General features: G+C 36.6%; 1 protein-coding gene across 11 annotated transcripts in view; it reads right to left on the bottom strand.

Moving 5' to 3' along the window:
• Window positions 1-19,365, bottom strand: part of NT5C3A (5'-nucleotidase, cytosolic IIIA) — a 28,789-nt gene that overhangs the window by 8,654 nt on the left and 770 nt on the right. For 2 of the 11 annotated variants that reach the window (XM_061997469.1, XM_061997465.1), the window contains exon 2: window positions 4,470-4,576. The exons of 2 other annotated variants lie outside the window; for them this stretch is intronic. In XM_061997469.1, coding sequence (XP_061853453.1) covers window positions 4,470-4,576 — 107 coding nt within the window. Of the gene's footprint in view, window positions 1-1,518; window positions 1,622-1,833; window positions 1,885-4,469; window positions 4,577-4,954; window positions 6,086-19,365 lie in introns of those variants that run through there. 7 more of the 11 variants (XM_061997462.1, XM_061997461.1, XM_061997464.1 and 4 more) reach the window with 6 other exon arrangements.

The following is a 19,365-nucleotide window of genomic DNA, read 5'->3' as shown; positions in this document are numbered from 1 at the left end:
AATTAAACAAAGTGAAATCTAAATACATGCTTTTGTAAGAGGCAGTTCAAACATTGTTTTGTTTACTTAGATACTAAGCAAATGACTTCCTAATATAACTGACATAAACGGAACATGTTGGGGGGGATGGAGAGATCAGAGGGAGAGACTGTATGAGAAAAGCTGGATTGCTTACTACTGTTTTATTTCAGACTGAGGCCTTTTGTAAGTTTCTGAAACAACCCCAGGAAAAACCTTCTTGGTAAACATTTGGTAGATGATGTTCAACAAGACATTGCCTAAGATTTTAAGTATGATGAAAGCTTCCTGCTTGCATGTTGTAAACTGATACTCCTACTCAAAATTTTTAAAAGTTCGTTTATTTCCAATGCATCTTTCATTTTTACACAAGATTTGAAGTCAGAGGAAGAGTGTTTTAATTGATGGAAAAAATACCCCAGTCTTCTGGAGCAAGCGTAGCCCAGACAACTTTAGTCTCACAGGCACTTTGACAGGCAGAACAAAGTCTTCATTAGGGATATGCCATCTGATAAAACTTTAGACAAATACGGTTAGGCAAAATAGCCAGTGTTCCCATCACTAGTTCCTTGTATTCATATTAGCAAGTGAAAAATTAAATAGCAATTATTTTATTTAGGCTTTGTCATTATTATATCACAAGTAAATCAAACTCTCTAATAAGCAGTCACCACTTTTCTAGCAAGCTGTCTCCTTCAGTGTCTTAAACTTCTGCCCAGTCTAGGTGTTGATGTTTTGTTGCATATTTGCCATTCTTCAGAGTTGAAAGAGACAAGTAGATTCAAGTGGGAAAGAACTTGTAAGATAGATGAGAAAACAAAGAGTGAAAAAATGCTAAGAAGAAAAGTTCAGCCAACTCGACAGAATATATGTTTCTACTAACCATTTAAGAAAACTCTAGGAGTCACAGAATCATAGAATCATTATGGTTGGAAAAGACTTTTAAGATCTTTAAAGATCAAGATCATTAAAGATGAAGATCTTTAAAGACCATTAAAGATGAAGATTATCACTGTTCAGGTGAGGGAGCCCTGGCACAGGCTGCCCAGAGGGGTTGTGGAGTTTCCTTCCTTGGAGGTCTTCAAGACCCACCTGGACATGTTCCTATGTGACCTGAATCTACTTCTGTAGGGGGGTTGGACTAGATGATCTCTAAAGGTCCCTTCCAACTCCTACCATTCTATGATCATTGAATCCAACTACTAACCTCATACTGCCAAGCCCACCACTAAACTAAACTCATTATACAGAAAAGGCTTCAAGTTCTGATGTAACAGTTGGCTGGGAAGAAGACATATGGAGAAACAGCCCAACAAAAAACCCAACAAAGGCAAGAAAGCTTTTCAGAGCAAGGAGCTTTTATATACAGAACGAAAACTCTTTAAGTGCAGGAAAAGGAATTAATGTTTCATTGTGACATCTGAAAGTACATTGTATTGAATCACTTAAGTGCTGTTATTTATTCTGTCATTTTATAGAAGTGTGGTTTTGCTTTCTTACCAAGGACATCTTGATGTTACTGGCTAGCTCAGAGCCCAGTATCTCTTTTAAAACACATGTTGAAAAGATGAAAACTCCCAAAGGTAATTTGTGGTTGGCATATACACTGGCCACAAATCTATTTAAGTTTTTTGTCTCCAACATTTTTAAGGCGCCTTCAAAGAGAAGAAAGAGAAGAAAACTGGAAAAGATTATTTTAAAGGTTGAGCTTAATTGGATTTATGAAAAGGAAAAAAAAAGATCTGTTTGTGATAGCAGGTAACTGGAATAAGGATGCAGGAAATTCTTCTGTAGCTAACAATGTTATATTCATACCTTGATGAATGAACAGTAATGGACTCACGCAGGTTTGGAAATCCCTCAGTCCTACAAACCACAGAATGGGTCATTTACAACAAGGACAGTTCTGCAAATTACAAGTCTATTTAGTATATGAGACATGCATCTGTGTAGCTGTGTTAGATAAAGAGAAGTACTTACTGTAAAGATTGTACTGTATTTTAGTATTGAAATACAGTTTCTTATATACAACTGGATTGCAGAAGTGCAAACAGAGCTGCTTTTACATTGTATCTAGGTGCTGCTTATATATATTGTTTGCTTAGTATTTGAGACAGTGTATATCCAAGGGCACGCTGCATCAGTTCGATTGCAAAACCAGAGCTGGTGATAATCACTGAAATGAAAGGCAGGTATCTAAGTGAACTGACAGCTGCCATAGCAGGCATTTCCCATCAGGTATCCTAGGAAATGAATACCGACTGTGTGCACAAGCTGTAATGTCATCTTCTATAGTTAAGATATTCTGAACTTTTGAATTTACTGAGTGCTGGAGGTAAAGCAGTTACTTCCCTCCCTCTACCCAGTAAAACAACAATGTAAGTCCCCATCATTAAAAAAAAATATATATAGAAAAAATTCCAATAGAAAAGGAAACTTCATAAAAAGGACAACTGGGGGACCTTCTGTTGTCTTCACTATCCATAATTTTCAGTTGGGAAGGATGAGCTGATGAATGACTTTCTGTATCTTAACTACACAGAGATATGGCTCATTTCACAATCAAATCTACATAGACAGCCTGAAAGATTACTAGTAATAACTAAAAATATAAGAGCTTATCGTCATATGTCTGCTAAGTAATGTTTTCACCAAGGAGATACAAAATGAGACAAAGTATTTTTATACCCTGTAAGCCTACACTACTTGGCAAATACAAAGTTTTCTTATTCTGCAAAGACTAATCTAGTACGGATGCCTCCCAAAAGTCACAGCAAAGAAAACACCCTGCATTATGGGTGAATAAAATGTTAAGGAAACTTCTCTATGATTCTCATTCTCATTGACTGATAGAATACTTTGTCAGGTGTCAGTAATACTGAACACTATGAAGAATGCACTTAAAATTCTGAACACTAAGATGTGCATTCTTGCACTTACAAATGTAATAAAAATATTCCAAGGTATCAAGTCATGAAGGTGGCAGGACAATAAGTAAGAACCAGCTGTAATACTACTGACAGTATGCAAATTTCAATTATTATGCAATTTCTTTTCTTCTACTTTATTGGTCAACCTGCCCTGAGGAGGTTCCGGACCTCTTAACTTCTGGCAAGGACACACAAGGGTGGGCTGGCAAGGAGAGGGAACTATTAATGCTATTTCTGAACAAGGAAAATGCAAATCAGGGTGATGAAATGGATAGGATTCAATTATTTGTAAATTTTATTTCTAGTTTATGGTGACAGCTTCCAGATACAAGAGTATAAACCAAGGATAAATGCCATTTATTTAGGGAACTGCAGATGTTCAATTCCAAGGTCTGAGACTAGCTATCACATACACTTACTTATGTACATGTACCAAAAAAGGCAGGGCATGGTGTCGGTGATGGCTGTGAAATGTGATCCTTGGCAAGGTACAGAAAATTGGTTTCAATGTTCTCAGTGGCAGAAAGCAACAGTGGTGACATTCTAATGAAAAGGTGTACATTCCTCAGTTTACATTAATGTCTTATTTTGCTCTGCCTTTTTCTTTTTGCTATTACTACAGAACAGTACTTCCATCTATCTATTCTAGGAAACAAAGCTTACAAAAAACATGGCCAAATCATGCAAGCTTCCTAATGTAACTTCTGCTATTTGTAATGTGCAAGTTACAAGAAGTAGAGGAGCCATAACAAAATCCACGGAGCGTCTGTATATGCTCACATATAGCTACATGTGCTCATATGCTCACATACAGATAACTGCCTTTAATTCAGACAATTTGAATCTTGGGCCATGGGTGCCATAGAGGTTTCTCTTGCCAGCCCCAGCTGTTAGTAGGTTTATCTTTTAGACAGGAGCATTAAAAGCTACTGGATATGAGTGCAGTTGTATCAGTCACTCCATTATGTGCAGCTAGTCAGGGGAACTGCACTAGTGATCGTGCAGTCTGTTAGCATAATGTGAGCTCAGGAGAGATATTTACTCATTTATAATCACCAAAACAAAACCCGTAATATGTTCTATATTCATAAGATGTAAAGTCAAGTATGGCAAGAAATCCTTAGTAACTAGAAATTACCAAATTACTCTGTTTTGCCAAGAAACAGGCTTAGGATTACTTATCTAAAAAGTAAATAGGCAAATGTTTTCATGAAAATGAAACAACAGAGCACTGAGTATCTCCACAGTTGCTTGATAACGTGCTGCAAAACCCAGATAACCAGCACAGGTTATATTAAATAACTGGAAGGATCTTCTCTACCTAAGCTATTTTAAGAAATGGAATGAGTACTAAAAATATCTTTACTGTTCTATTTTTTTAATTATTTACATCTTTTTACACTTCATGTGCTGGATTCTGGTGTTTAGTTTGGAAAAAGAACCCATATAAAAATCTGAAGAGAGAGCGTTCACAGAAAACATGACAACAGCATTTCCTCTTGTGCTTTTAAAGGAGAGTACCTGTGTGCTGAGCTTAGAGCACTCCTGAATCTTCTGTCCTTGATTTTTTTCTACTGCAACAGCATAGATGGCAAGCAGAATCCAGAGAAGTGGGGCTTGCATACAGGCTGCCAACAAAAACCAACCAAATCCTTTTAAGAATTGGTCTGCTATACTATGTGATCTTTGCTATTCCTGCTGTATAGAAATAAAAAGCAGACATGCATGGTACACAGCTAGGTCACACTGAAAATACCCATGCTTATGCCTACTCTGATACATATTTAAAAGCAGAGGAACATTTAAGTTGAATTAATCTATTCAATAAAAAAGGCAGATATATTTATTCCTTCAGTGCTATTGCCAATTCTGTGCTATATTTATTTTAAAAATACAGTTTGTTACAGTAAACAACTATAACTAATGCCTCAGCTGATAACCTTGGCTTAAAAATGCAGGCAGAAGACAGAGTCAGAAGACTGTTGACAGTATCTGTGAGCACTTACCAGAGGGTTTTGCCAGGAGCAGCTGCAGAAGCAAAAGAAAATTCCTCTTGCTTGAGAAACACTAATATAGCAGCACAAGGTGCAGTTGAGGGCGTTTCCAAATAGAGCCTGACTAATCCTCGTGCAAAACCCCAGGGTCCTGTGACGAACGTCAGCAGTGCAAAGCAGTTTGTCATGCTCAGCAGTTCGGCCTGACAGGCTTACAGATGATCAGCTGGTGTGCCAACAACAAAACCTTTGACCTTCACTGAATGAACAGCTTCCATGGATGCAGCAGGCACACTTGGGCTGCTCTACAGAGGAAGGCACTTGTTTTTCAAAGCAAAAGTTTACTATTTTTGTTACTTTTCAACCCTTTCACAAAATCTTTACAAGTATTTTAAGATTTCTTGTTGCAGAGTGCCACAAATTTCTTGGGGCTCATTGTCATGGTCTCATTAACATTTACAAGGGAGCACAAGTTTATTTGTGTATAAGCAGAAAATTAATTACCTAATTAATCTTTGCTTTGACTTTAATTATCTATGTTATACTGAAACAGAAAATCAAGGAGGCTTGTTTGTCAGGATTTTTGAGAGCCAAGGTGACTCAATGTGCTTTCAGAAGTTTGCCACTGGGTATGTTTCCTGATCAAAGACAGTAATTAGGTGACACAGAAGATGTATTTAAAAGGAAACTTTTTTTGACTGTGAGAAGATGAGGGAAGTATTGTCTAATTATATTTACATTTTGAAGTTGTGTAAATGCCTGGGAAGTATCACGTGAGGTCACTCATGCTATAGTAACAGTGTGAGCTTCCCTGTACTCCCCATAACTTGTGTTAAACGGTATTCCATCAAAAAAACATCACTATTTCAGGCTGCCAGGACTAACCACAAATATCAGGCCAATTCATAGGTGGCCATGAATGTAACCAGTGCAATTGTCACAACTGAAGGAAGGGCAGGTTAGTAGAGCAGCACACACAAACCCCATAACACTATAAAAAAATCCCATATTACCAGGACTTAAGAAATTCATTAGCTATAAACATTTCCTTTTAAGGAGGACGTGCTGGTTTTCTGCATTAAAAAAAACAAACCAGATTTTTTCTGAATAGTACAGTGGTGCCACATGTTTTGTGTCCACATTCCAACTGTAGGCCAGTATGTACTCTGTCAGGATTCCTTAGACTCTGACCTACACAAAGTACTTTGATTTTTTAGTTGTGCTTTCTGCGTTTGATCCAATGAAACAACTAGTGAATACCTTAGCTGACAGAAAACGTGCAGGTTTCATCAACACTCAAAATTGAAAAAGATCCCCCAAAATATACATAGAATCACAGAATGGTGAGAGTTGGAATGGACCTGTAGAGCTCATTCAGTCCAAAGCCCTGCTAAACCAGGTTCCCCTCCATAAGGTCACACAGGAACGTGTACAAGCGGGTATGGAAAAGCTCCAGAGGAGACTCTACACCCTTCCTGGGCAGCCTGTGCCAGGGCTCCCTCACTCTCACAGCACAGAAGTGTTTTCCTTGTGTTTAACTTTTTGTGTTCCAGCTTACGTCCATTATCTCTAGCCAAATACCCCTTCACGTTAAGGTCTTTCGTACCCTGAAGCACCAAAACAGTTCAAAAGGTATGTTCAAAACATAACATCATCCCCGCAGTAAATTGACCTTACTGGAATTGGTATTTGTCAGGGTTCACAGCTCTCATTAGTCTGTTACAGCATTTGTACACTGTTGCAACCTGTAACATACAGGGAATATTACCTTTTATGGTATTTTAATATAGTTAGCATGCTTTTGGTTACCTCAATAATATTAAGGAAAGCTATATCTAAAGCAGTACCTTAAATAAATATGAATTATTAGCACAACCAAAAGCTGTACCTTATGTCAGTGCTGGATTTCCAATTTTGAAAAGTCTTCAGAACGACAAAGTAAAATATGCTCGCTAGATGGATCATGTAGTTCAGGTAAAGGCATCACTTTATGCATACAATTTGCAAAGTATTTGTCTGAGCTTTTATATATTTTAAAGGTGACAACAGTACTGATTCAAATGACTCTTGTAAACCTCATACGTAAGACTGGGATGTGCTGGGACTGGCTTGTTGATATTCTGGTGCTTCTCAGATGTCATTAAGTAAGTGAGAAAATTAATTCTAATGCTATCAAGAATTTAAAGAAAGTTAGGTTGATCTTTATGAAAGTTGGGGAAGCAAAAAAAAAGGCGTTTTGTTGTGGTTTTTTTTCTTTAAATTTACATGTACTTCAAGGTTGAAGAGTTGCAAAAATAGTCCAAATTTTACAGACTAAGTTTTGGTATCCCAGACTAAATAGAAAGCATTTAAAGTGAATGATTATGGTGTCAGTGAAAGATCTAGCAAATGACGTGAGCAAAATTTCTGTAAACATTAATACAGCCAACACCTAATTCTTAGAAAAACATTTGTATCTCTAACAACAATGTACTTTCACTTTAATGAAAATGCTGTATATGAAACTCCTCATCTACAAACCAGGGAAGACTCTCTTTGCATCTCTAGGAAAGCTTTGTGTCAAACACTTTAATTACAAATGCTAATACTGACCACGTTCTGGTACTTCTGATTTGAGCCAGTTGACCATTTTGTCTATAGTGTTTAACTTATGGTAAGACATGAGTTAAAGTTACCACTTCTTTGTTGAAGAGAGGGAAACAATGTCCAACATGATATTTCTACTCTCACAATACCAAAGGTCATTTAAATATATATTAAGTCCCATAAACTAAAGAGGTATAGCCATTTCAAGAGATCAGTTCTATTTTAACCTTTTCACTTTGGCTGAGAGTCCTAGCTTGACTGCAGAATATTCTACACAGGGAAAAAAGAATGACCAACACTTAAAACATTAGATTATTTGTCATAAGACTAGGAAAAGGTTCAATTTTATGTGGTGGTGTGTTAGGTGAACTTGGTTTGTAGAGCTTCCAGTGTTCTCAAAGAGCATGGAGCACTGGAAGTTTTAGTCTGAAGCAAAGAAAAACTGGTTCTACCGGTTCATACACACCTCTGTCCTAACTTGCACCTGTTTGTGGAAAGAAATGAACACAGCACAGATAAGTTACCTAAGCAAGTAAACTGAACTTTTTAAAGTAGAAAGTTGAATACTTAACTAAACTCACATCAGCTTTTAAAGATAACAAAAAGGTCATATTTGAGTCACTTCTGTTCATGAGAATATTTACTACAAAAATTAGAGGTGACTGAAATCTGTCTACAGTATAAATGTTAGCTGGTGGCTTGTCATGAGCTTATGACCTTTTATTCTGCTTTAGTGAGCTTACTACAACTGAACAACTTGGAATATATCCCCATATGTTTAGCATATTGTCCAACTTTACTTGAGCCATCCCTTGTACTGCAAGTATAAATTTTAAACATGAAGGAACTGTACTTGTTTTCTAATTTTCCTAGTAAGTCTACCTAGTACATATTTTCTAAAGACTGCTTGATATAATCTTCAAAGACAGGGAAAGCTAACTGAACCTTAGCACTCAAGTACAAAAACCAAGTAGAAGAAAAGAATGAACGTTAAAGAATTTAATCCAAACATGATTTGTATTCATGCTCTAGTGAACTGATTTAATGAGCAGCATACCAGTTCCAGTAATAGCTTTTTGTAGCTGTAAGTGACAATTACAAGGAAAATAAGATAAATGTCAGTTTGATGAAGACAGGGTAAATAAAGGTTTAGAAGGATGCCTTCCAGGAAGTTTAGATACCACTTATTTTTCTAGAATAGGCTTGATGTAAAAAAGCCAAAAAAGGTAGTCATATTTATAGTTGGCATGACACAACATAGAAATATTATTTGTATATCAAACTATGTGTGTATTAGAGAGATGAGGAATATAAGAGATTCTTTAAACAGAAAGTGCTTGAATAGCACTTGCTATGCAAAAGACATAAGAACATATTCAAGACTAAATTCATTAAACTGGGATAAATTCAGAGAAGACACACGCTAAGAAGGCAAGAGTCTTCACCTGAATGGCTTTAAAGCTCATCAGTACCACTTTAGGTGAGAACTTGTTTTGTCTACTCAACTATTTTATTTTAAAAGGCAAAAATAAACGCAGGCACAGAACTGATTTGGAGGTACACACTGTATAAAGACATAGAATCATAGAATGGTAGGGTTGGAACAGACCTTTAGAGATCATCTAGGCCAATTCCCCTGCTAAAGCAGGTTCACCTAGATCAGGTTGCATAGGAACATGTCCAAGTGGGTTTTGAAGACCTTCAGAGAAGGAGCCTCCACACCCTCCCTGGGCAGCCTGTGCCAGGGCTCCCTCATCTCAACAGGGAAATAGTTTTTTCTTATGTTTAAATGGAAATTTTTGTGCTCCAGCTTCATCCCATTACCCCTTGTTAGATACAATAAAGACATATTTAGAAGCATTATTTGATAGAGATTTTCTAGATCTGATCTGAGATCAATCTTTCTTTACAACACAAGGTAATCATCCATAGTCTGGCCAGCAGGTGGAGGGCAGTTCTCCTCCCCCTCTACTCTGCTCTGGTGAGGCCTCATCTGGAGTTCTGTGTCCAGTCCTGGGTTCCCCAGCTCAAGAGGGACAGAGAACTGCTGGAGAGAGTCCAGTGCAGGGCCACCAAGATGATCATGGGACTGGAACATCTTCCTTATGAGGAAAGGCTGTGGTAACTGGGGTTGTTCAGTCTGGAGAAGAGGAGATTGTGGGGGGATCCCATTAATGTTTACAAATAATGGTGGGTGTTAAGAGGTTGGGGCATCACTTTTTTCTGTGGTCTCCAGTGACAGCACAAGGAGAAATGGGAAGAAGCTGAAACACAAAAAGTTCCATTTAAACATAAGGAAAAACTATTTTACTGTTGTGGTGAGGGAGCCCTGGCACAGGCTGCCCAGATAGAGTGTGGAGTCTCCTTGTCTGAAGGTTTCCAAAACCCATCTGCACATGTTCTTCTGTGACCTGACCTAGGTGGACCTGCTTTAGCAGGAAGGCTGGACTGGATGATCTCTAAAGATCCCTTCCAATCCCTACCATTCTGTGATTCTGTGATTTATGGCTTAACATAAGGAAACACAAGCTGCTGCAGGCTGGGAAATCTTTCTGGAAAAAAAAAAATCACAATGGTTTGCCCTATTCTTGTGCTTTGTTGGGCCTCTGCTATAGATCACTGCTAGACAGATGAGACCATCTGTATCAGGCAAGACCTTTCATGGAAGGTAAGATGACACACCCTGTTTGTAACACATGGTGACAGGGAGAATAACTTGCTCTTCATGACAATGCTTCAGTTTAATTTCAAGCATCTTATTTTTTATCCCATCCTTTCTTTTTCTTAACTTCAGAGAGCACAGATACAGAAAATTTATTTCAGAAATGTTGAATTTGAGTGGTACTCTCATTTTCCTGGTGAGATACCTTCCTGATAATATACAGATGCTGGAGTCTGGCCATCTGAAGGATCTACTTGCCTCTCACATTACATAGAATCTAACGGTTACTGAAAGAATGTTTACAGATGAGGTTGTTGGTACAACTAATCAATCAGGCAAACAGTATAGAATTCTAAGAACAGTACAGAATTCTAAGAACAGTCAGTATGTAGATACTGTGGTACATTTATTAGCTTAATTAGCTATCAGGTGTACAAAAGATCACCTTGCATAATATAATTTTAATGACCTATGCTAAATTTTAATGTCCTATGCTAATTTTTCACAAAAAATACATTGGCATGTATACTTTTTATAATGAAATATCCTGTATGTATCTATATGCACATACACTGAAAGAACTTAAACAAATTTAAACTTAAACTTTACCTGCATGGACATGTTCCAACCCACCTGGACATGTTCCTATGTGACCTGATCTAGGTGAACCTGCTTCTGCAGGGGGGTTGGACTAGATGATCTCTAAAAGTCCCTTCCAACCCCTACCATTCTATGGTTCTATGAAATGCTTCTTTTCCTAGAAGCTTCCCATGTACCACTATCTAGAATGGAATTTGCATTATGCCCAAGGCCTGGACTAAAGCAGTTGGTGCTGATTATCTTTTTCTCTTATCTGTTTCTAAGAAAAAGAAAAAAATGCCTAGATTCTAGCTGTATCTAGATCAAATAAACCCTGACCCTTGAATAGTGGAGTTGTGGGACCCAGTTTGAAAGCAAAGTCAGCAGGACAAAGTTTAATCTACAATGCATTACCAGACACTATAATTCTGATGGAAGAATGTAGTACTAATCTAATATTCCAATTAAAGTTACACATTGAGATAAATTAATTTTTTAACTGTTAGGATCTCTTTGACTACAGACCCTTCCTTAAAACTCTTGAAAAACTAATCTATTAAGTTTAAAGATGAAAGACAGCTACTGTAAATTCATTTTAAAGGTAATAGGCAGCATGATGGCTTGAGGTATGATAGATTGTTTTGCCCCCCTATCTCTTTGTTTTCTGGGTGCTTCTGACTGCTGTATCCATTCAAAGATGCAACTGGATGCTCCTTATGTATTTTGTCTTTGTGTGTTTGCCCTGGAAGTGATCCAGGACATATTCAAAACCAATCTGTAGTAATGTTATCACTACTGTACTTAGTACTATACTACTACTGCTGCTAATACACAAGGACTGCTACTGATTTGTAGTAATTCCTACCCTTCAGTTCACAAACGTGTTTTCCATGGTAACGTGCAGACTAGATTGAAGTTTACCCATAAGTCACGTACACTGCAAAGGCAGATGCAATCCAGGATAATAAGTGTTGCCTTAATAACTGCCAAGTGTAAAAACTACACTTTTAGTGTGATAACTAGTAAGTTTCCAACAAAGAGAGAAAGCTTTAGAGCAAGGAGCTTAATGGTACATTACAGTGCTTTTGGATTATTTCAGTGATCCAATCTGTAAGGCAGACAAACAGTTCTTTATATAAGGGTGCAGTAGGAAAGCTACAGCTGACTGGGGAAACAAGTAAGAACAAGTACATTTGAACAGGAATCTTTCCTGTTTGCAAAACCATCTCAAGGAGTCTGAAATTCCATATTCAGACATCTAACAAACGTTCAGTGTCCAAGTCTAGGCCTTGCTCCCACTCCTTAAAAAAATAACAAATTAAATAACTCTATTTTTGAAGGCTGGCTTATACAAAACAGAAGCCACGTTTCCTTCTAGCAATAGGCATTCTTTACATAATTTATAGAAATCTTACTAAAATTATTTCACAATTAGTAAGTCAGTGCAGTTCTGTACTCCTTTGTGGCATTACTGAACAAAAAGAATATAGTTATTTTTAGTATTTAAACATGGTGTAATTTTTGTCTGTGTGCCACAACCTTAGGCAGATATCCACTTCTACTGAAAAATACCTCATCTTTTTAACATTCACTTAAAACCCTCTATAAGGATTAGGCAAATTAGAAAAATCCAGTGGACTTTTAATAAGCCCTGTTTCTTTTTCCCCTTGAAGAGTCAGAAACTCCACACAAATAACCTAAGGCAGGAGATGATCAAAGCAAGAGCCACGGATACCAACTTAATGGCAAAGTGCCAGTCAAGCTGCTGCATGATTTACATGCCTACTGCAATCTGACTACAAGTTCTCTGATGTTTTACAGCAGCTGACCATTGGTTGTTGATCACTTTTCAGTAAAACAAAGTAGCTGACATCAAGCAACTGATCAACATTAACTACTACTTGAAAACCTCTGCCTGAAGAAGAAATAGTCACTACAGATCAAGCGCTGAATAGTAACATGAGTGCCAGAAGGCCAGGGGAAAAGTTAGATTTCACGTCCTAACTTACATTATCTACATCATCCACGACAGTCTACTTACCCAATTCTCTTGCCCAGACTTATCTGTCCTTGCATCTCTTTGCACACTGGTTAGGAAAGGAGGAGTTGTGAACTATTCCTTCGTCTCATTTGTGCTTAGCACCTGATAGGATCAGCCAAATTCCAGTGCTGAGCATCTGATAGGCCACAGACATAGCTGTTACTCTAGGCCCTCTGCATGCAGGAGCAATTCAGGTGTATGTGTCTGAACTGGAGTCAAGTAGTGGTTAAGATATGCTGGTGGCTGTGGAATAGGGCTTCCTAAATGATCCGTTACTTACGAAATAGTGGATAGCGACCCTGCAGATACAAAATTCACACTAGTGCCACCTGCTGCTCTACACTGTCTGCTGCAGCTCAACCAGCAAAAATTTAAACCTTGAAAACTAATTACCATCTGACAAATGCACCAAATTACAGCCATAAAATCTAACAGTGTGCTTCTATTCGAGAATTTTTCCTTAAATTCTCTCCAAGGCATACTCTTCACAGAAAGTGAGGAGTATACTGTAGTATACTTGCACAAAATATGCACACATGGAGGGAATAAAGGGGGGTGATGGTGTTAAGGCTACTGACAGGAACTGTCTGTAGCCAGCCAACACATAAAAAGATCACATAGTTTTCATTAAACAATTCAAGTGAAAATAAAAACTAACAGGCAGCGATCTTCTATTTTTTTTTACGGAAAGAACCAAAACTTCAGAGAATTTAAAAAAGTTTCCAGACTTGCACAAATTGTGACCTTTTTACAAGTACATTTAAAATTGCTGTTGAATTTAAAGCTACTATTCTCCTGCCTATAAATGGATAGAGCCAATGGTTCCTTCAATGCCTATATTGATCAATTTAGGTATTTTTTATAATAGTTGACAGTTTTCATTAACTCAAGACTGACTGTTGAAATGCTATGCAACTTTAATTCATAATATGAACAAATTTCAATTATGTATATTCAGACAACAAAAAATCATCTTACTGCTTATAGTGACTGACAGTTAGTGATGACGCTTAATACTTGCTATCAGTCTTAAAAGAGTTTAATAGAAGAGATGCCATTATTGCTTAAGCAATAATAAAGAGTTATTGCAAAGAGGAGAAAAATCACTTGAAAACATGACTTAATACATACTAAACATTTATGAGAAGGTAATATTCACTGAAACATTGCTTTTCTGTCTTGGAGAAAGATCTTACACAAAAGATAAAAAGCAAGCAGCAAGCAAGCTGTTCTGAACCTACACCCAAAGCATATATTGTATCCTGACATCCGCTTGTATTTACTACTTGAGGCTTAACTTTCAGACGTTAGTTCATCATCATGATTTTGATGTTATAATCAGGATGAGTTCTAAAGAAATGAAATGCAGAATTAAAGATGTAGTTAATCTTCCCATACCCATACCTTGTAAGAATACATTTTTGCAAGACCTACTGAATTTAAAGAAAAAGTGTCAACTTCATGAAATTAAAACCTACTTTTGAAACAGATGGTTAAACTGTAGGATCAGTTTATTATACTAAATAAACTAAACTATTAGTATGTATGGAGTATGTATAGTAGACTATTTTTTGATTCTTTACAGTGTTAGAAGAAAACAATGAAATTGAGTCAATTTTTCTTCTCCCGGGATCCAAACTTTTAAAATTTCCAACTGAATTTTTTCATAGTGAGAATAAAAACCTATTACTAGTATCTAAGTTGTATCAACATGAACTATGCTTAAAGTGTTCTTCCTGGCTTCTGTAAACTTGCTTTACAAGTCACATTCTAGATTATTATATATGATAATTGTGCAAAAGCCTGTAGGCAACACAAACTTGTTTTGGTAATGCTGGTGTTTATCACTCTGTCAGTGTGGTTTGCTCTTGAGGAATACAGTCTAAATCAAAGCCAAGTTTCATAGAAATAGTCATATACATTTCCAGTATAAATTATAATTGGTGTTAAAATTTAACATATCTTAAAAATTATTCTAATACTTTAACTGCAAGTTATATAAGGGCTCTCGGTCACACATCAACAGGCAGAAGTAGCATTAGGTCCCAGGAGTTCTTCCACTTTTCAATACTTAGTTTCATATCATGGCAACATTCTTTTGGAAGAGTATTATTCCCACATGGATCACATCACTGGATAGCTCTCAATGCCATGACATTTTAAACATTAGCTTTGCAATAGCCAGGAAGTGACAATGTACTGTAGTAGTATCGTTAGAGAGAGTCCATGTTCCTTCTGTGCTCCTTTTATTAAGTTTGCTGAGGTTCAAACTCTTATTAATCTTTGTAAAGGACAGAGTATTCATGAAGGAGTTTCATATACTGAATATTTAGTTTCTTGAATATGTATAGTATATGTTACGTACTTCTTTACTTTTAGAAGTATTAGTGTCTCATGCCAGAGTAACATCACAGTTACTACAACAGCTAGTTACTAGCAACAAGACAAGAATAAAGGAGTGGTATGTGATTGCTGACAGTTGTAAAGGTCTGTACCCTTCAGTGGTGGCACAAAATACTCTGATGCCCTATAAAACAAGAAGCTGGTCCCACCAGAGATTGGCAGGTAAAAGAAAAAAATAATAATTAAAAGATCTCCACAAACCCTGTGACAGTCACACACGCACAATATGATCCTATATTTCTTAGGGAAGTAGGTAAATAACAGTTACCTCACTTCTTACTTGGTTGCTTACTTCTCTCCAGGAAGATTCTAATAATGCAAAAATCCATGTATTTCTCTGCCTTCTCTAACACATTAAAAAAATGTCCAGAAACATTTAACAATGGCTAGTTGAAAAGTTTCTTGTAAAATTGCACATTGTTTTTAAGTTGATTGTTAATTTGCTGTTGTTGAACTTTGACACAATGTCTGTTTTTCGGGTAATTATATCCTCTCACCTCAGAGACAGAATGGAGAAACAGGCAAATGTAACTGAGTGTTTGCCTACTTTTCTGGAAAACAAACCTGAGAAAGTCTCAGTTTTGGATATTCTGCTGTTCTCATTTTCAACCAGTTCTATTATGTTTCTCATCCTTAAAAAACAAATACAATAAAAATCTCAAGTGAGGAACAAGCTACTGAAAAAAATCCAAGGTTCTAACAACTTTCTTTGTGAAACAGACAAACAACAAACACTGTTACTCCATTAATCACTTCTACTTACATTAACCCTATATTTTAGTTAGCATGGGATATTCCTTACAGATGAGTGTTTTTGATGGCAAGGCTTTTCACTCTGGTTTGTGAACACCTGTTTTCTGATGAGTTTCCAAAAGGCTTCACAAAGTGTAAGCAAGAAACTGAAGCCTATTGTCAGTAGAATTGATTTGCTATATAAGGATCCACAACTTCTTTGCAAACTTTTTGGGGGCCTGATAAATTCCAAAAGATTGAGTGTTACAGTAAATTTAATCCCTTTCTAAAACAGCTATCAAACATTATCTAATAAGCTACTTTAAGAATCTAAATAGTTATGAACATTCATCTTCACTGACTATAGGAATATTGATAGTTTCGCAGAAAAGGCAATTTGGCTGTGCAGAGTAACACAAAAGGCTTTGAGAGACAGTTGCCTCAACACACAGAGTAAAACTTCACGTGACTGGCTATATACTTAATATTTATGCCACTGTTACTTCAGCAGTGGAGCTAAAGTAACTGTTTACATTTATCAGTGCCTACAGAAACTCCCTATTTTCAAACTTCAGAAGGTCAATGAAAACACAATATTAATACTTTAACTCCAAAGTTAAAGCTTTGCTTCCAAATCAGATGCACTAATTTTATGGTGTATTTATTAAGATCAAATTTGTGTATCAGGCCAATTACCGATTCTAAAGAATTCAATTGCTAAAATGTGGGATAGATATTTTATGATTCAACGTGGAAATATGGTTATATTTTCAACAATGCTTGAGAAATCCTTTCCACTTTGTTTCACATTAAATATTCTTGATATCATAATCCCTGATGTTAACTTGTTTTAGAGGTATTCTATTTGATGATCAGGGGACTGGAACATCTTTCATATGAGGAAAGGCTGCAGGAACTGGGGCTGTTTAGTCTGAAGGAGACTGAGGGGGGATCTTATTAACATTTATAAATATCTAAAAGGTGGATGTCAGTAGGTTGGGGCATCCCTTTTTTCTATAGTAGCTAGCAATAGGACAAGGGGTAATGGCATGAAGCTGGAACACAAAAAGTTCCACTTAAATATAAGAAAAAACTATTTCCCTGTTGAGGTGAGGGAGCCCTAGCACAGGCTGCCCAGAGGGGTTGTGGAGGCTCCTTCCTTGGAGGTCTTCAAGACCCACCTGGACATGCTCCTACGCGACCTGATCTAGGTGAACCTGCTTTAGCATGGGGGTTGGACTAGATGATCTCTAAAGGTCCCTTCCAAACCCTACCATTCTATGATTCTATGATTTGTAAAGGTCAGTGGCTGTTAAGCATTTGAACACTGTCAAAAGTCAGCATTTTACTTACATTTGAGTCTTATAGTCACCTAATCTTATTTTAAGAAAGAAAATCAAGCAAAACAAATTCCTTTAGTTAATGATAATAAAAGACTATTTCACTATTGTGAATTAAAGTCACATAACCAAGGTGTAAATAGGCCTGCTTCCTACTTATTTGGTAAAAGTTACAAATCTAGGTAATTTTGAGTCTAAAATGGGTATTAAACCAAACTGGAATGTTACCCAAAGAAAACCTGAACCAAAAAAAATCTTCTGAAAATACAAGAACATTCCTGTAGTTTTATTCTAACACAGAAGACCAGCCTGGTACAGTAACTTGTGTATTAGAAAAAACACATTCCTATAAAGCTGGCTTGTTCAACCTCATTCCCTTAACTTACACCAGATTACAGTCTGGAAAATAGCACCTTCTTCCCAAAACTTAAAAGGAAAGCCTCTCTCACGATAAACTAAAACAGATCTTGTCAATGACAAACATTGAATCAAACCTACGTTCGTGGATAAAAGTACTTCAGGAAGTTCTCCAGAACGTGGCACATTCATGTCAAACACACACACAACACACACACACACACATTTTTGCCCTCATTTGACAAACTAAACTCCTTGGTATGAAGATTGCATAACTATTTCACTTATTTCAAAGAAATTTCACAGCCTGTTTACACGTGCCCACTGAAAATACTCTTTGAGGAAGCAAGAAGACTTGCAGCTGAGGAACTAAAGAAGTTTGGTAGTTGAGGAAGCTGCCAGCTTGAGTATCAGTTGAAATGCTAGCTCTCTAAGTGACAGGTAATAGTAACATGTGGCATCCAGTAGCTAAAATGTTTCCATATCAGAAAGTTGACATGTTTTGAAGAAACTATTTTTCTCTTGGAGTTCAAAGTTGAGAAAATCTCTGAATTTTTGGCAGAATTTTTGGAAGTACCTATTCAGGATCAGAGATCTCTGTCGAAGAAAATGTTAGCTGAAGTACATACTTAAGAAATTAACTTACTTTGGTAATCAATTTAACATTGGAGTAATGATTTTTTTTTCCCTACCAAAGGCAAAAATCTTTGCAACAAAGATAAAAGTTACAGTGTCCGAAGCCAAAACACCGATTAAACATGGTACAGAAGTTAATACATATCTATATTTTTTCAATTATTAGGCACTTTCTGAACTGCAGCTCAAATGAGATAGGAGTTGGTGAAACTATTGGATCTGCCTTTGAGTGTTTGCATGATCAGGTTTTAAAATGTTATGTTATTGTTTATATAACTCTAAGTTCCAGTATTCCAGTACTAGAATTAAAAACTAAAAAATTATAGTTAATCTAAGTTATACCACTGTAAGTTTTCAAATGAGTTTTGTAAAATCCTACTGTAGAGTTCAGAGACCTTTTTTCAGAAATAGGTTTAAAATCTCTCTAAACTGGCAATCCAAACTTTCTGCTTTTCCAGAAACTGTTTTAAGTGGTCTCAGAGAAACTAAAAAGCAAGACATCCCTCTATGAATTGTTGAATCATGTGACTGATGACTAAAAACAGCATTCAAATATTTTTTTCAAGAGTAAGTATGATTACTATGATTAGTACAAACACACAGTGGAGTCCTCTGGATGCACATTATCATAAACTGCACTGTATGACTTCCAACGGCAAGTGCTGCAACACACAGTCAAGTGAGTGGTTAGCTCACAATTTACACACAGAATCCCAGTTTTTGCCAAAATATATGTTTCCCTAGGTAATTAAAAAACAAATATATTCGAAATTTTAATAAGGTTTTGCAGAGGAGATCACAAAATGCCTGTCAGCAAACATCAAGGAACTTAATGGTTTCAGTACAGTGGTGTCCAAATCATAAGCTTTTGAAGGTTTGAATTTTGAAGATTTTCAACATAATCAGTATGCTGTTTATATTAACACCTTTTACCACCCTGTTACTGATGAGCAGATATTTAAATAATATCCTAAATAACAAGTTTAGCAATGGCAGTAGAGAGAGAGCTCCATCTTCCTTTTATAGTAACCGTAAAGATACATTGCTTCCCAGTTTCAACAGATGGCTGAACACTCCCACCTCTTTT

This window comes from Colius striatus, chromosome 5 (genome assembly GCF_028858725.1).
Source record: "Colius striatus isolate bColStr4 chromosome 5, bColStr4.1.hap1, whole genome shotgun sequence".
NCBI classification, from domain to species: Eukaryota; Metazoa; Chordata; class Aves; order Coliiformes; family Coliidae; genus Colius; species Colius striatus.
Note: the sequence above shows the minus strand (reverse complement) of the source record. Positions and strands in the feature narration are given on the sequence as shown.